The sequence below is a fragment of the Gambusia affinis genome, linkage group LG03 (genome assembly GCF_019740435.1).
Source record: "Gambusia affinis linkage group LG03, SWU_Gaff_1.0, whole genome shotgun sequence".
NCBI classification, from domain to species: Eukaryota; Metazoa; Chordata; class Actinopteri; order Cyprinodontiformes; family Poeciliidae; genus Gambusia; species Gambusia affinis.
Genome location: NC_057870.1, coordinates 11,869,018 through 11,890,608, shown reverse-complemented (window position 1 = coordinate 11,890,608; position 21,591 = coordinate 11,869,018). Strand labels below are relative to the sequence as shown.

At 38.2% G+C, this 21,591-nt stretch overlaps 1 protein-coding gene across 6 annotated transcripts in view; it reads left to right on the top strand.

The window, feature by feature from the left end:
* The window catches only part of fam172a (family with sequence similarity 172 member A), a 157,242-nt gene that overhangs the window by 88,460 nt on the left and 47,191 nt on the right, over positions 1-21,591 (top strand). For all 6 annotated transcript variants that reach the window (XM_044111802.1, XM_044111804.1, XM_044111807.1 and 3 more), the window contains exon 9: positions 15,454-15,570. In XM_044111802.1, the coding sequence (XP_043967737.1) occupies positions 15,454-15,570 (117 nt within the window). The remainder of the gene's footprint in view (positions 1-15,453; positions 15,571-21,591) is intronic.

Here is a 21,591-nt window from a genome sequence, read left to right as displayed (position 1 = left end):
GCACTTCTCATGTGCAACCTTTTTCAAAATTTTTAAAAAAACAGAATTTACTGTTTTCTTGTTTGTTTTGCCTTGCCAAACCCTGAGTGGCAGGGTCACAGATGTCTGGTTCGTGTTTTTATTCATGTTTTAAGATTCTTCTGTTGCAATGCCTTACCTGCAAATTGTGTGCTTTCCTCTCAGCTAGTGTGTTCGAATAGAACAAGCAGAAACAGAGAAAAGTTAAAGTTTTTCTGCCCTTTAAGCTTGGTACATCATTCCGCCTTTTCAGCTGACCCATTGCCACTTTATGTAGCCTTCAGTAGTTTTCAAAAGCCTTGTTTGACTTCTTAATGGCCATTTTGAGAGGCATGTTTTGGGAATGTACCTGCACTAAAACATTTAACTTTTAGGCAAGGAAATTGACATTGGAAATGGATATGAAGTGTTTTATGTGCTATTTTATATGCTGTAAAATGTGATGGGGTTATGAAATAAAGTTAGTCGAAAGTGGCGGAGAGACTGAGAGGCTGCATAGAACCTCTTTGATATGTCAGTCAGCTGAATATAGATCTGGTTGTGGGGAAGGCCTTGGTGAGACGCATGCACCAACCCATTGTTTTTAAAACGTTCTTTTTTTGGAATATTTGCATTCTTTTTAATGTCTGCCATCTTCAAAAGATTTGTTCTTTGGTTTGCATTTGAAAAGTTCAGGGTGTCTTCACACCCTGAACTTTATGACCTCTTAATTTTATAAGAGGTCATAAAATTCAAAATCTTTTTTTCTTTCCTTAAAAGGTTGATGTACCCATCTTTCCAGATAAGGTCTGAAAATACATTTAGTTAACCTCTACAGTCATCCATTTATGGCTTCTTCAATCTGTTTTGTTTTTTATTTCTTATGTTAAGCCAAGAGTTTATAAGAAAGTCTATGTTTGCCATGAAGGGATTTAAATCAGGAATTTCAGTATTAAGCCAAGTCAAATTTATTTGAATAGCACATTTCAGCAGCAAGGCAATTTAGAGTGCCTTACATCATAAAAACTGAAAAAATACAAAGTCATAAAACACACAGTCAAAAGATCAAAACATGCTGTTATGTGATCTAAGTTTGGAAAGCTCTGGATTTGTATGCAAGACAAAAACCATCTTTTTAAGTTGGCATATTATGATTATCTTGCTTAAGTTAAGGAAGTTAGTTCAGAATTTATAATTATTAAATTAACTCACTGAAGGTATTTTTGTAATTCATGTGCATCTTAAATTTACAATATGATCATCTTAACACTTTCAAGCCTTGCACATGTGAAAATTATAGTAATGAGATTCCTACATTTCTAAACTACATATTCGAAGTTGACAATAGACAAAAGTATCAATCTTATGAATTTTCCAGCATTTTTATGTCTAAATCTAAAAAAAAAATCTTTTTGGGGAGGTTTAAGTCTTTTGTCATGGTTAAAATATAGCTGGCTAGATATTACTATTTTTAAAAAAGTGCTTTGTATGCTTTAGAGTTATAGCCTTAAAATATTGTTTAAACCATCTGCACTGTGCAGGTTTTACGTTGTGTGCATTGCTCTCATATTTAGTCTGTTGTCAGACTAAATATGTCCGTCCTTCTCTGTTGTTGGCTCTCATGGAGGGCCTGCCTCCCCCTTTTCGGGTTTTTGCCCCCATAACCCTGAAAATTAAAAAGTGTCTTAAAGCTGTCAGACAGTTTTGACTCCCCTCCTCCAACCACTCAACGAAAGCCCACATATATTCCCTTCAGTCCCAGTTATTGTGTCTCACAGAGTACAAGAACTGGGACTAGTCGCTGGACACAGCCGACTCCACATTTAAATTCTTACCTCAACTAGAAACACCTTTACCCCTTGCCTTCTTCCACCTGTTTTATATTTCTTTTTGTTGCCTAGCATAGATAAGTTGATTTGGTTAGAAATGTCTTTGATGAAAACACTAGGGGGCACTGCCTGTCCTTTGTTACCCCCCTCTTTCATTCAGGAGGCTTTTCGCTGTATCTTTTTGTAAGTATGTCTGTGTGTCCGTGCTTGCCTTCCTGTTTATGCTTGATTTTTTTTTTTCCTTCCTAAAGCAGGTCCCCTGTCTATAAAGGGTGACATAGATCTGCCATCAGACAGACAGAAAGGCAAGCAGGCACCAGGGTCTCTTGTGGTTGCCACACAGGACTAGTCCAGAACCTCCTGTCGTCATCCCCCCTCTGTCTTCGCTATCATCCTTTGTTTCTGTTTGGTGAACCCAAGGGTTTGGGTTAATGAAAAGGGCTTGGACAACCGAGTGGAGCGACAGTCATCTCCCAGTTAACTCGACTCACCTCCAGCCTTCAGAGACCTTTTCTCCGTGACAGCCTCCCCACCATGTCGGCCTCTGTCCCCCAGGTCGCTCTGTGCTGCCTGTTGGCCGCCGTAGCTTTGGAAGAAGTGTCTGGAGTGTTGGAGCCTTTTTGTGAAAAGAATGCATGAGAGCTGGTTCTCCATAAGCCTCGAAACTTATGCAGAGGAGCTTGATTGCCTTCAGGTCAGGTCAAGGAGCAGGCAGACTGAAAATAAAGATCAGCTTCACACCCTGAAGTCTGAGACAATACAAAGAAGGTGTAGATCTTTGTTTCTGGTTCCACAGCTTCTCCAGTGGTACTCTGCTTGTTTTTTTTTCCTTTACATCCTTAACATACACTCAAGCCATACCTTGCAATTAGTTTTAATGCACTCCTTCTTCATCCATCCTTAAGTCTTTTTAATGAATGAGTGCATTTTCTAGAGAAACTTTGAATTATTGATTTGTTCTGTTTTCTTTCCTTAAGCAGACAGATGATAAAGGGGGTTTGATGGTGCTAATTGGCAGCTCCCGTCCATACAGTGTGATTGGTGGTGGGTTGGGGCTGGGCGAAGTGAAGCGCTGTTATTGTTTAGAGGCGTCAAACCCAACACAGAACAAAGAAGATGGGAGAAATGTGCTGCGCACGCCTTTCATTGCTGTATGCAGCTAAAGCGCGCGCACACACACACACACACTCTTATAAATATATATTAAAATTTACGTAAGTATGAACGCTCATTCCTGTCCATCTGCTCTCATACACACTCACAGTAGACCGTTACCTGGCATCAAATAAGACGGAGTTCATCCTTACTGACATGCATACACCGCACAAACACACAAAACCTACACAGGCGCAGATGCATGGTCTAGGGAAAGAAAAAAAAAAAAGAAAAATCAGTGTGAAAATGACAAGATAATAATCACATTCAAACTTACCTTCAGCTCAGTGAGATAAACTAATAAATAAATTTTCTTTTCAAATGCATCACTCTGAAGGCCCCTAATTACCATACGCTGACAAAGACCTGACAGAGGTGCAGTAGTTAAAAGGTAATTTACCACAAGTAGGAGTTTGGATAGGGAGTGGGGTCAGTGAAATACCTCCCCTCACACATACTGCTTCCATCTCTTTCTTTAAGGGTTTATTCATGCTTTTCAGGACTTCTCACGTGATTGACTGACAAGGTCTTTTTTTCGAAATAGCATCTTCAGTAATACGAAATAATTGACTCCCCAATCAAAAAAAAAAAAAAAGAGGTTCGTGGAATCCACAAACCCACCCGTAATCTTGGCTGGCATTTCCAGCAGAATTGACAGTTCTCATCGCTTCAGGCTCTATACCACTTTGATTTAATTGCTTTTTTTATATGATTAATAATATGCTTTGTGCTGGGTTGGGTGTTTGTGCACGCGCTTCGTGTTCGTTTATTCCATCTCATCCTTCTCTCAGGTGTTGTTTTTAATCAACAGTTAAAAACTCACTTAAAAACAATTACCACTCCTTTTATTTATTTTTTTCATCACACAGCTATAAATTTAACTTTTAATTTTCTCAAGAAATCATTGATGCAAAATGAATATCAGTTTCAGATGAAAACACGGTATAGTTGCCCAGCAAATAGTTTCAGGAAAATTTGAAAAATAATTTATCAAAGTAAATAATTTGAGATGCACCTGGCCAATACCGACTTTCAGTTTTCCTTGATATATTTTCCCTGCCAGTTCCTATTTTGACTAATTAGGATCTGTAATGACCCGGAAATACATATATTTTTAAAATTATATATATTTAGTACTTGAATGAAAAGGAATCACAAATGTCAATGTTCCCAGGAATGTTTCAAAGCTCATCTCTAACATTTAGTGGATTTTTGTTGAACGCAGAAAGAATAGAACAAACGAGGCAACTTGTAATCAGCCACTGTTGATTGAGATTGAAATTGCTGAGGTTTTTAGTTTTGATGCATTTCATAATTAGGGATAGATTTCAGATTTTTGGTTATTTGACCTGTCCATCACAGACAGATATTTTTTATTTGCTGTACTGATTATTTTCTTCACCTTTCAGAACAGATATGTCAACTTTTTTAAACAAAACAGGTTGTGTTAGGATTACCATTTTGTATTTAATATATGTATTTTACATTTAGGATATTTTTTAAAAATAAAATTAAGTGCATTTTTCTGTTCCTTAATTGGTTAGTTGATTTTACTATTAATTGCTGTATTTTTTATAAGATATCAAAAGGATCTCCTGCAACAATTTTTAAATTATATGTATTTAGTACTTGAAACATTAAGGAAAGTTTTTATGTCTTGAGATCTCCAAGTTTTTAATTAATTAGGCAAAGCTTTCTCTTGTGTACTCTCTTTTCTCTCTCTAGTTCCATTCTGACTCAACTTCACTCTAAAAATGCTTTTTTTTTTTGCCTTAAGCTGTGATTTGGAAGATAATTTCAGTTTGTAATATACCTCAATTTACTTCAGTGCCTTTCTGTAGACACTGTAGTTCTTATTCATCTTCCACTTTCTTTGAGGACAAGAGGTTCGTAGAAAATGCCTATATATTTATTTCCTTCATTTCAGCCGTTATTTTTTCAGCGTCCCTCAGTAAGGCAGACATTAAGGAGTCGAGGAACACTGTTTTCATCAACGTTGTCTTTTCTTTTCATTTCCTTAAAACTTGTTTTATCTGCACTGCTTTTAGTTGAGCTGTGTGAGTTTAAATCTTGACTGAGTTTTCAAATCCTGTAGCTCACACCCACACACACGCACACACACACCTATTGGCCAGTAATGTCCTGGACAGCAGGCGCTTCTAAATTTGTTGTTTTCCTTCTCTTTCTCTTCACACATTCACACCTGAGGTGAAAAACCCTCCTCAGAGATTTTTGGTAGATTTTGCGATAAGCAGCCCATACCCTTTGAAAATGCATACAGAAGCTGGACGTCGTGTTAATATGGCTCAGCATAAACAACTATTTCACATAAGTGTGAGTATTAAAAAAAACATAATAACGAGGTCTTTGTTGATAACAACAAGAGGTATAAAAAAAGTGACACAATTGTTAAAATTTAGCTCCTCACAACATATTTAGAAGAATCGAGGGAGAGTTCCACATCAGTGTGTGGTGTAATATTTTTTTCACTGTACCCCAGTTGAGAAATATAGACACGACTGCCAAATCTGAGCTCGGTTAGTACAAGGAATCAGTGTTCATCGGCCCCCGAGGCTGCCTGCGTCTGTGCGTCTTAGAAATGGACAGCCGTACCCGATGGATATTTAACACATTAGCTCTGGCAGAGCTGAGAGTGGTGTGAAAACACACTGATTTCCTAAGTGGCAATCATATCAGCCTCGCCATCAGAGAGGCAGCAGAGAGCAAACATCTGTGTGTCTCACTGTGTGTGTGTTTGTGCCCTAGAACATGCATGTGAACTGTTTGTGTCCATCATTTAGATGCAGATTCTTCAGAAGTGGGCTTATTTTTCTTAGTTCATCTATATATTTGGTTTAATTTTGTTGCTCACTCTACATGTGCATGGCTGTGTGCCTCCGAGAGCCCTTGGTTTTCCTAGATGTCCGTATAACCCAAAGTTACCACACAGAAAGGTCTCAGCCTCCTCTAGCATCCCACCCTTGTTAGGACCCCTTGCTCACTCCCTCCCTTCATCAGTCCCAGTCTCCCTTGGCCTATCCATCCTCATATCCAGCTGAGAATCGCCGAACCGAAACTATGTTAAAACAGGGTCATCCCCTGGTGCACACTTAAAGGCTGTCCCCTTTAACCTGCTCTGAAATACTTACGGCTATTATTATAGCTTATAAATCATTAAGAAAGTTTAATTATACGAAAATTTCATGGTGGAAATATGCAAGCTGACACATGGGAAGGGAAATTTAATGGGCCAGCAAGTCCCAGCACCGTAAGGAAAAATATTGAGGTTAGGTTTCTATTTTACAGCATAGCCGGAGAGTTAGGAGACAGGGAGAAAGACAAAAAGACGCACTTTCAGAAGAAAGAAGAAAGGCGATCCGAAGTAAGGCCTGTTTAATATATAGTAACCTTTAGACTTATGTCTGTTAACTAAAGCTGCTAATTGAACTTAAAATTTTCAAAAGAATGAGTAAAATTTGGTTGCCAAATGTTGTACCAGTTTTCTTAATTATATTGGGTTTTAATTAATTGAAATTTTAATTAGTCTTTCTTTAAGAACAGTGACTAATTAGATCATATAATCTGAGGATTTCTGGTATTACTAAAGCTAAATAGCAGAACATTGTTTGCCTTCTGACTGTTAACTTCTTTTCACAGTGAATTTCAAAGGAATACCGTCAGCATAATGAGGGCGAATGAATCTGTGACTGCCAACCCTTGTGGTGACAGTGTAAACTGATCAAACTGTTTTGAGCTCATATTAATAACACTTACAGCTGTGCAAATGTCAATGGCACAGTAATTAAATTCTGTTGTAGTTAACTATGATGCGCTGCCCTGTGTTTGAGTGGCCTCTTGGTTTATTAGGTCTGAAAGATATGAATGTAATGCCATTGTGACATAGAGATTTCAGTCATGTGGAAAACCCACTGGAATCTTAGACATTTGCTGGTTGACGTTTTAAATTTTTACTAGACGAATATTAGATTATATGTGAAGAGAGAGTGCCAGCTACCACCAGCAGCTTGCAATTTTAAAATATATTCTGAATACACATAAATCATCAAACCCTAATTAATTTTAAAATTTTAATTTGAAAAGCGAAACTCGGTTATTATGTAACTTTATTACAAGCACATTTCCAAAAGAAGGACTAATCTCAAACTGTTATATGTTAATAGAAAGTTGAGTGGAAAGAAAAAGTCTGTTAGAATTAGGTACGCATAAGAGTATTCTGTAGAAATATCCATTCAAATGTATGAGAGACACTCATAAGGACATGAACTACATCTAAACTGGGTGCTTCAAGAACCACCACACACAGATGTTTCCAGAACATTGGCTAGTACTTTCCTATTTCCTTTCTTGAAGGTATTCCTGAACCAGAGACCCATTTTTGTGAACAATGCAGTTTAATAACGGTTGTATCATTTAGTGCTTGATTGGCATTAAAACTGGGCTGACCTAAGCCCAATGGAGAATCTGTAGGGTATTATCAGGAGGAAAATGAGAGCCAAAAGACCAAACAAGGCTGACAAGCTGAAGACCGCTAGGAAAGCAACATGAGCTTCTTTACCGCCTCAGCAGAACCACATTCTGATCGGATCCAGAATGCAGTAAAACCAGCAAGAGCAGCCTCAAGTATTATGTGGATCCACTGTACAGTATGACCATACTTGGATCAAGTTCTGACTTATTGCCATCTATTTGTAATTTCCACTAAACAGTGCTTTGAACTTAGAAAGTAACTCATCATTTTGTCAGTCTGTATTCTGCATGCTGGTCTCCAACTTTCCCTTAACAACAGATTTTTTTTTTCTTTTATTTAAAGGACCATCTTTCTTTGGGGGTGTATTACATATAAGCTATGTGGATTTTTGCGTTAGAACTCTCTCCCTTCCTCACTTCCTTTCTCCATCCATCCCTCCTTCCTGTTTCGTCTTCCTGTCTGCCTCTTGTTTTTCCACGCGGGCACAGTCAGGGCAGAGCGCCCATAGCCGGCAGGCTTCCTGGCATGCCGCTCCTCATCCTCTGCCTTTTGTTTCCACCAGTGGACAACCATTCTCCACCTCTGCTGTGTCAGTAAATATTTATTGGCCTTCCTTTTCCTCACAGCCCCCACTGATTTTTAGTGTGTCTTACTTTATTTGTAAGAAAATGTGTGGCTTGCGTATGTGTATGCGCAGAAATCGCTTTAACACATGTGAATTCGCTTACCACCTCCTGTTACCAAGTGTCCGGTGCTGTTGCTCTCACAATTTAGTTATTTGCCCCCTCTTCTCTCAACTTCTTTGCATCATACATTTGGCAGCCATGAAAGGAAAGAGGAAAAAAGAAAGGGAAGTTATTGCAGTTTTCTCTTGCTCTCTCCTGCTGTCCCCACTCCCTCGTCACAACCAAAGTTCGTGCACCGGAGAGTCAGAGAGGAAAAAATTCTGCGAGTAAATGGACATGACCTCAGTGAGCAAAACCTCTACACACTCCCACAACACTACATGCACGTTCACAAACACGCTGCCTGTCTCTCCCTGGAGGCCCGTGGCCTCGTGCTAGAGAGGGCTTCCTTCCTGTGGTTAAGACAAAGGAAGCCAGGGACCAACAGGAGACCTGGGGCCGCTGCTTCAAAGCCACAGGAAGTGCTGGTGTTGTCTCTTCCTGTGGAGGGTGTTGGAGTGTGGGGGGCCAGCTGCCTGTGTTTTCACAGCCAGGGATGTCCCGATTGTAGTTGGCGTGCGCACGTGTGTGTATGTGTGCGTGTGTGTGTGTGTGTGTCACAGACAGGTTAGTTAAAGTAGCAGAACATATTGCACTGTAACTCTGACCTTATATCAGTCGCTGGCAGCAGATTGACGAGACTAAGAGGAACGACTCGTAAACCTTCTTCCTGTAAAAATCCCATCAAAATTTTCTAAGACAAAAAAAATTAGCTCAATTTTTTTTTTTTTTATAATTAAATTATCATTTTCACATTAATTTTGAAAAAAATATTATGTAAACCAATGCCTGCTAAAGTTTCAGATGGCATTCATGATTTTTTTTTCTTGCTTCTTAGCCTTCGCCACACTCTCTACAGAGCCCACACATGCTTTCAGTGAGCACAAGTCTGTGTTTGTGCCCCTTTCCCCTGTTCTTGTGTTGGGCTTTCAGGGGGTGTACATGTTGGTGTGCCATGTGTTTTCAAACCTTCCGGTGTGCACCCACATCCATGTTTGTTTGTTTTCTTCTGTACTCGCCTTGGCTTCTCAGACGTGCTCCTCTTACTCTCTGGCAGCAACAGGACAGTTAATCAATCAAATATTTAAGCAGCGCTTCAGTGCTCAGTGGGTAGTCCTAGATTATCTGTGGCTGTTGGCAGTGCGTGGCGCAGCCACATTATAAGCCTTGTCCCTGACTGCCATCATCATGGGGTGCTTCTTGCACACACACTCTCCTCCTTCTCATTGCCTTCTTCTCAGTATTCACTCTTTCTCACTAAGAATATTTTTTACTCATTTTTTTTTCTGTCATTCTCTCGTTTTCTTCTGGAGTTTCTTTTCCCCTAATTTTTGCACCTCTCTATTTGCACTTGGTCTGTGTATAATTGTGGCTTTTCACAGTGACTATTTGACAGTAAGCAAGGCCCCTTAAAGAGCTCTCATCTTCCTGTCTTTTCCTGTATTTCTCTTTTCTCTCGCACAGCATTCTTTCCAGGGATGAGTGTGCCTGTCTCCCTGCAGGGAACTCCATTGTGGGTTGCTATTCATTTTTTGGTCCAATTATCTAGTGGCTTTTGGTGCCTTTGACATGTAATTATCAAAGGCCTAAATAATTGCATTTATATTTTTTTACCGGTGTTTAGATGTAGCTTCACTGGAGCAGTCATGAGCAAGGGAGTATCACAGTGAGAGGAAAGAAATTAAGTATTTATCTCAACCAGGGATTAGTTTAGCATGCTGTTAAATGATGTCTTGTTGCTTATTTCAACTACTTCCCTTCATAAATAAACATTGTTCATGCAATGACTTGCAAAAAGATTAATGCTCCCTGATTTTTTTTTTTTTTCTTGTACCATTTTTTCAAATTACAACCACAAACTTCAAATTATAGACTGCACATAACTTGTAGCGGCATCATGCTGTGGAGATGCTTTTCTGCAGGAGAAAAAGGAAAGCTCCTTGTAATGTGACATTGTTTGCAAATTTCTTTGCAAATAAAAATCTAAAAAGTGTGGCATACACTTTTATTCAGCCCAGCCAATACCAGATTATCCTGGCCTGTGTTTAGCGCCATCCATAATTCTTCCAACTCTGTCCAACTTTTCCTTTTTTCTGTTGCAGAAAAACATTGCCATACAATAATGCTGTCACCACGTTTTGGTAGGGATTGTATGTATAGCATTTAGTGCAGTATTTCAGAGTTATCATTGACCTCCTTACTGTTTTTCTGATTAATGCTCACCTTTACAGTTTAGGTGGACAGCTATGTCTTGGTAGGTTTGCAGTTGTGCACACTCCATTTTGGAGGTGCTCCATGTGATGCTCAGGATAACCTTCCCCGAACTTTTATTTGTTACTTGTCTTTGGCACTTCTTGGTTTTTATTAATGTTCTTTGTTGCAAATCTCTGAGGCCTTTGGAGAGCTGTCAATATAATGAATTAAAATTACACACAAATCAAATCTGTTTTCCAATCTATGATTTCTGAATGAAATTGGTCGTACAGGATTGTTACTGTTAAATGGACTATAAGTGTGTGCTGGACTTTATATAAGATGCTTAATATTTTGGAGATCATGCTTTATCTTTATATGCTGATTTTTGTTGTTCAAGTAAATAAAAAAAATATTAAAACATTTAACTTTGAGATTTAACATCACAAAACAAAACATGAAAAGAAGCAACAGGATAGCGGATTGTGAGAGAGGAGGAAGACATGTGGCAAAGATCAACAGGCTGGGACTCAAACATGTGATGGCTGCGTCGAGGACTGAGGCCTCCATCCATGGGTCACCTGTTTTACCTCTGCACCACTGCCGCAGCCAAAAAGCTTTTTATGAGTACATAGTTTGTCTAAGTTCCAAAATGTTCCCTTTCTTTCCTTCAGACACAATCTATTGCATGTCATTCTCTACATTTAGACTTTATTGGAAGAAGATACTTTGTAAATTAAAGTGTACTTCTGTATGGGACTTGTGAAAAGTCAGGTTTAAGGTAAGGCTTCTAGGTAAAGTTTACTTCTGAATGTATCTGTATTGCTTAATGATGGCCTCTGATGTTTCCACAGAACTTGGAAAAAACTGGATTTAGCCTTTTGTATCACAGGGGTCAGAATCTGTCATGTGGGTGGGTGTTTTTGGCAACCAGTTCTTCTGCTGCGTAATCACAGAAATAGTTTATTAGCAGGGTCAAGGATTTCAAAGTTCATGTAGAGTTTAGATTTATTTGACGTTTTGGTGAATTCAACTCGGCCTTATTATTTTTGCGTTTGTCATCATGCTGCCTCGAAATGTAAAATGGATGCGTAGTTGTAATATAAAGAAATTCAATTAATTGCAAGAGAGTTTGTTTAAAATAGCGTGGTTAAAAAGATAGCTTTATCCCGTTTGTCTTTTTATGAACACAAAAGTTGATTAAAAGATGGCCCTGATATTTTAACCCTTTTTAGGTTTGCCTTTAAAATGAGCTAAAACTGAAAAATAACATTTCTGATGGGCATTAATAAAAGTATCTGTGTCTGTTGCCCAGTCTTGTTCTTGTTCTCCTGTCTTGCTGTTTCCTTTTGTTCTGCTGTGCATATCACATTAAACCATTTATTAACGTCTGCCCAACACCCACCTGAGTTTTACTCAGTATATCAAGCTGTTGTAGCATAAAAGGAGCTGCCAAATGTCTCAACATCTGTGTGTTGGTTTTAGGTTCAACAAGTATTTCCACATGTTTCTCCTCCCTTTTCCCTGCCCGGTTTAGCACTGGTCACAACAGCTGGCTCCTTCTCTTGTTAAAGCTGTTGTCTACAGTTACATAAGGAGTTAGCAGATTTAACCTTCTGAATAATAGTACATGTCTAACTCCAACATTACGGGATAACTCAAGGAGTCATGGGATAGGACAGATAAGAATCATATCCACATGGAAGCATGTGGCTTCATGGTTCTAAATATTTACAAGTTATGGTACAAGTTGGATTATACAGTCAGCGTACAGCTAACCACAGTTGTTGTTCAGGCTTGTAAAACATGGGACCCAGTGGGTGTCCAGATTACAGTAGTTCAGGGCCACGCAGCTGACAGCATTTCTGAACCTGTTACTCCTCAGCTGTTATTACAGCCAACTGTGTTTTAATGTAGGTATTGTAGCAAACTGCTTCACTGCATTTCTTGTAACATTTATTTAACCAAGAAACCCTCACTGAGACTAAAAGTCTCCTGTGCACAAGGGTTCTGGCAAAGTATGCACTGCAAACCACTGTAGACAAAATTTTAAACATAAAAACACACAATCACAAGAATTACAAGTTTTAAATGCATCAACAGCAAGATTTAATTCCAATCTCTTTAGAAAATCTTCAAAACGTGGTAATAGATATCAGCTCCTGGATACTTCAGCAACGGGTTTTAGGCAAATGGAGCTGTATGTTGAAAAGAGCAAGTTTTTATCCTGTTTTTTCTTGTCTCTGACTTTGGTACTGATCAGACATTTGTGGCCAAATTTCAACCTACAGATTTTGTCACTTGGGAAAAAAAAAAAGATCCAAAGAATTCAAGGACAGAATGGAAACGAGACCACTGGCCTCAATCAGTCTGGAAAGAGTTACAAAGCCCTTTTTAAGTTTTTAGGACTCCATCTAAGCACATGGAACCCATCATTCACAAATGGAGAAAACAGCAAACAGCAGAAAAAGACTGAATTAATGGGTGTCCTACCAGCCAGTCATTGTTCATACATTCTTTACTTTAGAAGTGTAAGTTTCTGCAAACTTCCTGACTCCATCTGACTGTGGTTCACTTGTAGGCCTTCAAAGGGTAAGTGTTGTTTTTTGCATAGGCTCACAAATCAAATCTGTTTTTTTAATGTTATTTGTCATTTCTCTCGTGTAAAGAAAAAAGATTACAGTACCCATAAGTACACCAGTACTTGTGTTATGTAAATCCTGCGTTATTAAAAAAAAAGCACTAACTATTGCCCGTAACGGCTGTGTTGCTACCATTGCCTAACAAGTTCTCAATGTTAGAATCTAGTCAGAGGTAAATATATTATATATCTTTCAAGGCTGGTTGGCTTTGTTAACCGAGTTGGCTTTACTTTAGAACCTGCTTCCAACCACAGGAAGTCTAATAAAATATTCAATTCAGTTTATTTGTGTAGCACCACTTGACAAATGTCATCTCAAGGCACTTTACAAAAAATATTTCCATTCAATCATGCATATATTTGAATTGGTCCTACTTAATAAACAGTACAGTATTCTCCATTTTGCATAGTAGACCCAGAAAATTGCAGTTTCTTTCAGTATACATCTGAAGTATGCTAAAAATTCATGGGTTAATAGTACGAGGTTAATAGCATGAACTAGCCATTTTGAGACTAGAGACAATTGTAAATGTGTTTTTAACTGGCAATAACTTCACTTTATCCTGCTTTCTGACCTCAGTTATATAGCTGTTCAGTCAACAGTGAGCCATCATGAAGCAAAACCTTGGCTGATGCAAAGTTTTTAAAGGATTGAAATGACTCCTCTCGTAGGAAAAGTCTTGCCAGAGAAAATGCCTACAACCACACAATGGCTGGGAGAATAAGATTTAAGCTCTTTGTGTTATCAGGTACATGTTTATGTGGCAAGGTTTTCATTTTGATTACAGCTATTCATTGTCATATTCATCCTTTTTTGCACCTACCTGCTGACCTTGCTAGGTTCTTTTCAATGAAATTTACTGAATTAAGCCTATTCAGTCGGATGGTCTGCAATATTAAATTGTGACTATATATCTCACGGTAAAGTCTAACTTGCCAATTGCTATCCAGTTGATGTAAACATGCGACTTTGTCTGGCAAATAATGCCTTTCTTATTATTTTGGAGACCCAGATGTGAAAGGGAATTCTTTAACCTTAGCACACTTTTTGAGACCATTGGTTTACAATATATAATTTATTCTTTTACTTCTTTAGTTGGTGCCTCATCTGCTGCCAGACTTGAAATGTTTTTTTTTTTTATATTAGAACCAGCATAAATGCCACAATATGTGAACTTAGACTGGAAGAACTCAGTTATATCCCTAATCATTTTTTATAGAATAATATCAAAACTCATGGCTTTAGAAAAAAACGGAAAAGTAATACTGGATATAACAGTTGTGTCAGGTATTCCAAATACTTGTTTAGTCTTAACCTTAAGGTCAAAACATTGACAAGAACGTTATTTTGGGCAGGATGCCATTTTGAAACATTTCAGCTTTTTAAAAATAAACCACTGAAGTCCATTGATCTCTGTGCTCTTTGTGGCTTACAAGTGTTAATGGTAAGGAATAAATGATTATCTAATGACACACTGCGCTGCCAAAACCTTTACGAGTGGTTGCCATCTGGTTTTCTGTATCCTTTCCTACATTTATTATTTATCCAAGTAGTGAATGCCAACATAAGTCCATTTGATATGATTTTTCTCCCTTTTTTTTAATGACACTGACAATAACCCTTTATTATGCTTGGGTGTTGACCAGTTTTTCTGTAGACTCTGATCCTATTCTGAAAGCGCTACTGCCATCTCAATTCCACCAGTTTCAGTCTCAGTGTTTCTAAGAATATACAGTAGGTGATTGTTAACCTATTGTTGCAAATCATGTTCCCCTTTCTTCCAATTTTATCTTAAAACCAGGTAAAGTGAAAAAGCTTGTTCCCTAGACCTGGCTACAGTACTCCTTGGGGTCGGAGCAGTGGTGTGGGAAGACTATTGTAGTGTGGTAACAAGTCCTTTGTGTGACATTTTCCTTAGTGTTGACATTCAGAAGGGAATAGGAAGACGGGCTTGTGAACGGCACTTTCTTTGTGACATCTGAAGGTAAAGGGTATTAAGACTGGGGACCAGGTTATTTTAATGTGCACAGGGAAGGACATTTGCACAGAACGTGACAAGGACACACTATGGTGGAACTGTGTTCTTTCATATTTCCCTCTATAACATTATGCTATACACAAGGTTGAATCTGTATTCTCTGGCTTAAAAGCCATCATGGTTTAAGAAGTGGGCTGACAGTGCATGGTCTACTGGGAGTCCACAGTGAATAGGCGTATTCAGATATTTGTATTCATATCCTTATTTTTCTGAAGATTACTTTATTGTAGCTTTTTCAGCTTCTATAGAGTATATTGGTTTTCAAAAAAGTATAATCTGAGCTGTCCGTCATCGATGTGTTAAACAGCAGTGTCCTGTATACCATTATGGGTGATGAGTAAGCTTAAATCCAGGCTAACAAGGTGAATTTACTTTTATTTTGCAGATGAATCAAAGGGAAATGCAAGTGAAGAACAGAGTGTGTGCTGTGGCTCTCACTGACTCTGCACATAACATTTGGCATCAGGAGACCTCCAAAGGGACACAGGATTGGATGCAGCAGGTAATACAAATACATGCATTGTCAAATATACAGCCACATGGAAAATCTAATAAGAAAATTAAAACTATGAAAAGTGCATGAGACAATTCATGATATCTTTTCCCCAACCTTTAAATGATGAGCCACATAAAGCACTCCTTTGATGTCCTGGACAATTATTACCAGAGTGTTATCTCTTCCCCCTTTTTAAAAAAAAAAAAAAAAAAAGTTTCCACTTCCGCCTTAAGAGCATCTCAATGAGTAACTGATAACATGTCTTTGTGTACAGCTTTACATGGATTTGTTTTAGATGTGGCCATGTGATAAGCGAACAGGATGGAACTCACGCACATGCTTGCATTTTTTTGTGGCTTCATATGAGAATTTGCCCTTTCTGGTGTGACCTCTGTGCCATATGCATCACCTGGGCTCACTCAATATGCACATACAGATGAGGAATAGCCAAGACCAAAGCTGCTGGAGATGCAAATGTCATGTGTTCTCTCTGTCACACACACACACACACACGCACACACACACACACCCACACACACGCACACCAACCCCATACCTGCTTTTGTATTACATTCTCTTTTTATATCCATGGCCTTTTGTTTCCACTATTTCATCTCCAGCTTTTCCACCTGTATTTGACGGAGTTATGGTTGCTTGATTTTAGATCTTGATGGGGTCCAAAACCTGACAGGTCATATTATAAGCAAAGGAACATTTTTGTTAAAATGGAGACCAAATTTTGTTCTTCTGAAGTACAAAGATTTGTTTAGGAGCTTGGGATTGTCATCTTAGTGGTACTATCAGTTATTTTATTAAAAAGCCAATAGTATATATTCAGGTATTTATAGTAGAAAGCAGATATTTCTGTATTCTATACAAAAATAAATCGTTTTTTTCTTCCTGTCTGATATTCAATGAGTCTAAGTGCTGAAATCAGGTCTTTCTTGCCACTTTTTAAATATTCCAGCAGTATCCGTCAAATAATTTTTCAAATAGAAGTTTCTTTACACCCAAGCTTTAAGTTCATGGCTGACATCTTAAGAAGTTTCCTGAATATTCCCACATAATGTTCTTTCCTCATAATACCATCTATTGTGTGAATTGCACCAAAACACTCCCACTACATGATGCTACCACCCTTACACTTCATAGTGATCGGGCTTGCCAGCTTACCCATTTTTCTTAGAAATGTAAAGATGGTCATTATGTATGTATGATCACTGAATATCCTCATGGTTAATGCTTGGATGTAGTTGTTTGAATAGCTGATAAAAGGCACATTCAAGTATCTAGACAGTGACTTTTTTCGTTTTTTCTTCAATTATAACTCAGGCGAGTGAGGCCTTTGGTTCTTTTGAGGTTGCTCTGGGTTTGTTTGTGAACTCCTGGATTAGTTATTGTAGCTTACAGTCGGCCACATTTCATATGGTTTACCTCACCTTCGTATTTTCTCATTTTGTGGATAACGTCTCTCTCTCTTTGTGGTTCGCTGGAGTCCTGAAACCTAAGAAATAGCAGTACTTTTCAGACTGATAGAGACCATATATTTGTTTTCTCTTCAGTACTTGAATTTATTTAGATCGGGAAATGATGTGTTGCTTTTTGAAATCTTTAATCCTGTGTGAGGGACTTTTTAATTCTACTGCAGAAATCAGGCATGAGAACAGAAAGTGAAACTGAAGCAAAAATTCTTGGTGACACAGTTATTTAGTAATTAAACATGGGAAACATTAGGCATGATTTGAAAACCTATTTTTCAAATTATTTGTTATGCAGGTAATTTTTCTTTAATAATATCTGTTTGATCTGCAACATTTAAGGGTGACCAAACAACACAACTGAAAATGCAAAAATGTGGGTCTACTTCTTCACTGCCCTCTGGGTGGCTTCAAGTTAGCTTTTGAAATTATTCGGTTCCTTTTTGTCTTATTTTTTTCTCTGTGTATGTTTTCATGTGATTGGATATAAAATTGAAATATAAATGACATTTCTACTTTAAAGGGCACAGTTTAGGATGTAGAAATCCTAAGTCTAGCATGAGGCAGTGGTTGTATCAAAGGCTCCTTGGTCTTTTATCGTGGACTGATGGGTTCTATGGATATTCTGAATTCTGATGTTTATGATTATTTACCGTCACACTCTGGGGACTTCTTGTGCAAATCCTAGACAAATAAACCAAAAAGAGCAGCGGTATCAGCAGCTTGTACATAGCTGGATCCAACATATAAGCAGTACTTTGTAAGACACATGGACAGAATCACACACAGGGAGGACGGCTTTCATGCCGCGACACATCCAAGAGAAGCGTTAGCATTGAATCGGAGCAGCACTCTAGGTGGTGTATAGATATGGGTGCCCATATGAGTAGGTGCATGTGAGGTCGGGGCACACCAGCCAGGTTCTTCTCTGTTCTCGTCAGACAGAGATAATTCCCTCCCTTGGGGGTTCAAGAGGTCGTTGGATGGCGGGATGGAGCGATCAGAAGAGTAGAAGAGAGAAGATGGGATTTAGAGATCAGTGCCTGCTGAGCCAGGTTACAAAGACCATATGGGTCAGACAAGGGGCACCTGACGTCACAGCAACGGCATAAAATACAGAGTGAAGCTGAAACAAAAGAAGAAATGGCAGCGAGAGAAACATTTCTCCATTGACTGACAGAAAAAGACAAAAAAAAAATAGTGAGAAGTGTTCAATTATTTAAATCCCATTGACTGCCACTGAGAAATTGTAGAGCTGTGGAAAAGGAAAAACAAAAAGACAGGTACAATCTGAATGGAGTGAATACAGATGGAGGAGAGGGAATAAACTGATGTATGTGGAGATAGATGAATAGCGGAGAGAGAAGAATTGAGTGTGAGAGAGAAATCCGAATGATGGTGTACAGCTGGCAGCCTGTCACAGTCTCCAAGGTGTCTCCTGTCACTGTGCTGGCCTGCTGTCACACTCTAGTGGCCTGCCCAGAGCACACAGACACACACACTCATATATATATATATATATATATATATATATATATATATATATATATATATATATATATATATACACTTGCGCACAAACAAGAGAATAAAGCATCTTAATCCACAGAGATTATATACCTTCTGGAGGAGATGGGAGAGGCAGGCACAGAGAAATTGAGCAAGAACTTCTCCAGAGTAGTTGCTTGAAAACTGTTGTGTGTGCTACAGTTTAGGAGACTTTTGGGCCCTGAGCCACTGTTTTTTCTTCCTGTTTGCTCTCAGAATGAAAGAGTTAACACGCCTTGGAACCGAGTAGAATAGATTGTGTGTAATTGAAAAGAAATTGATAGCATTCAACAAATTGTATGTATGTGTCTGTTATTGTTTGTGTTCACATGCTGGTTTTTAAGACATCATTATCGATAACATTTTATTTATTTATTTTACCTGCTATCAAGTGATTAGTTTGATCTTGAGTTTTCCATCGTGGCTATGTTACAATGAGGAAAGGCTTTAAGTGAGAGATGTTTCTCAGGTGATATAGGCAGTCACACCAACATCAGTGGTTGGTGGCAACCCTGTTTGTATCTGTTTTTGTTGGTAATGTAAAAGAAACAGCATGCCTTCCCATATAAAATATATCCTGAAGCAGAAAGTTCCTGTTCCTGTTTGTTGAACAGGAATAGACTTATCTCAAACTAAATGTTTAAGCCAAAATCTTGGTGTTCTGAGACTTCAAATAGTCTGGAATAAGCTGAAGTGCCATGCAGAGTTTGTTTTGTAAACAGATGTGTAGTTGGTGGAGAAAATGGAGCCCCTGCTTCTACATTTTAAAAAGGAGGGAAAGAAAACTGCTTTTGCAAAAAACAAACAAAAAAAAAAAAAAAAACGTTTGTCTCATAACTATAATAAGTTTTAGTCTTATTATAGAATAAGTCACATTCCAACCAATGAATGGACCAGAAACTAAGGCGTTTCTATTAGATCAAACATTTTTGGTTTAAAATTAAACATACATTTTAGTAATACCGTTGAAACAATAATAAACAATTAGGAAATAAAGAGTATTTTGAGTACATCCTATTTATTTAGTAGATTTAAGGTTCTTATTGCTTAGAATATTATAGATTTTCAAAAATGACTACTGCTTTAATTTAGAAGCCTTTTTTTTTTTTTTTTTTTTTTAATGGTGTCATTGCAGAAAACAAAGTGAAGAAACTGAGTGTGTTAGCTATCCTTCAGACACCTAAACAATCAGTGTGCAGCAACAAGTGGCGAAAGAGACAGCTGAGAACTCACTATCTTTCTCAGGCTTGTGATTGTAATGATTCTTTAACCTTAGGAAAGGTATGATGGGACAATTTAGCAGTTTTGAACTGTAAACTTTTCAAAACCTTGGTAAACTTTAATAACCCATGCTTAAATGTGTACAATAAATTCATTTCTCAGGGAGCGGGTGGGGGGGAGTTCCATCTAACTTTGCGATTCTGTGCACGTTTAAAATGCTGTGGAAATCATGAAACAATCTAAAGCATAGAGAGAAACATACACAGAGCTACATAGTTGTGGGGAAAGCTGTATTTATCTACCTATTTGTTTATTTTTTGTTGATTAGTTGAATGCAAGGAATGATCAGTAGACGAGGAGCTTGAAGTGATGATGCCATGCATCAGAGACAGCCGATGTGATGTGCCATGCGATTGTCATGTCACCCTTCTCTAATCCCAGCCAGCAGGCCTTGCCTTTATGTGAAGGCTGTTATGCCTGTGGTCTCCCACAGCTCTGGGGCTTTGTGCTCCGTGTGTCTGCGTGTGTTTGTGCATGTATGTGTGTGTCTATTTATGCAAGAGTTTGTATGCACATGTGTGTTGTTGTCTTGACAAATCTATTCAGAGCCAAACCTCCATGTCTCCATTGGTGGTGATAGCGGAGTTGTAAGGGATGGAGGAGGGCCCTTTGAAAGACTCCCCTCCTTCTCTCCCTCTCCAGTCGCCTTCAGCCCACTGCTCCACAGCCCAGCTGACATCTTCCTCCAGACAAACTGAATGAATTAAAGAAGATACAATGAGACACTTGATGTAGCAGTCAAGGAGCCCCACTGCTTCTGTGCTGCTCCACACAGCTCTGCCCTCAAACTCAGACTCAGAGGAGAGCACATCTAGGGCAAAGCAAAAGATCTAAAAATACACAATATGCCACTGTTTACCAAGATGACTTTTCATCTTCCCCCAGTACTAAAGCCCCCAGCTGCCTCTCGTGTTTCCCCTCTCATCTCTTCACTGATCTTTCTTCAACCTCTGAGGCTTCACTTTTTCTATATTGTCTCCAAATACAGTTGCGTTTGATTTATGTGACCAAAGGAATGAATGAAACACGACAGACTCGATTCAAGAGGGCATTTATTGATACCTCCTTTCCATTTTGTTTAATTAAAAAAGTTCCCCAATCATTTTAATTCAATAAAGAGTAAGTCAAGTAATTCTAGAACATTATATGTTGTTGTTTATTCAATGCTCATTTTATTTTTACTCTATTCAGTTTTAGAGATTTTAGATTTCTACATGAAAAGGCTACATATTTCATCTTAGGTTTACAGTAGTTACTTTGATGTAGAACAGATTCATCAAGCTGTTGATGGCAAAAGACTAAAGTTTTACCTGGTACAGAAGTTATAGAAATAATTCAAGGGTCACTTTCTCTCTGTAATAGTTTTATTTTAAAACATAGCAAACACATGAAGGCAAGCACACAGCATAACTGATGCCTTTATACTTTCTCAATTAATAATTGAAAACATGTCAAAAATGTAAAATAAGTAAAAATCAGAAATAAACTTTTACTTTGTAGTGGTCAGTTTCTTCTTTTTCAGTAACACTGTTCATTCTGGGTCTGAATGTTTGTTCTTATACTTTCAGACAGAATGTGTGATATTATCTCCAAACTCTTTGATGTGGTACAAGACTCAAAGATGAATCAACATGAAGAAACTAGCCCTTTTATAACACAGAAAACATATACAATACCTTGAGCATAACTACACTTCACAAACTCTGAAATAGTGAAATTA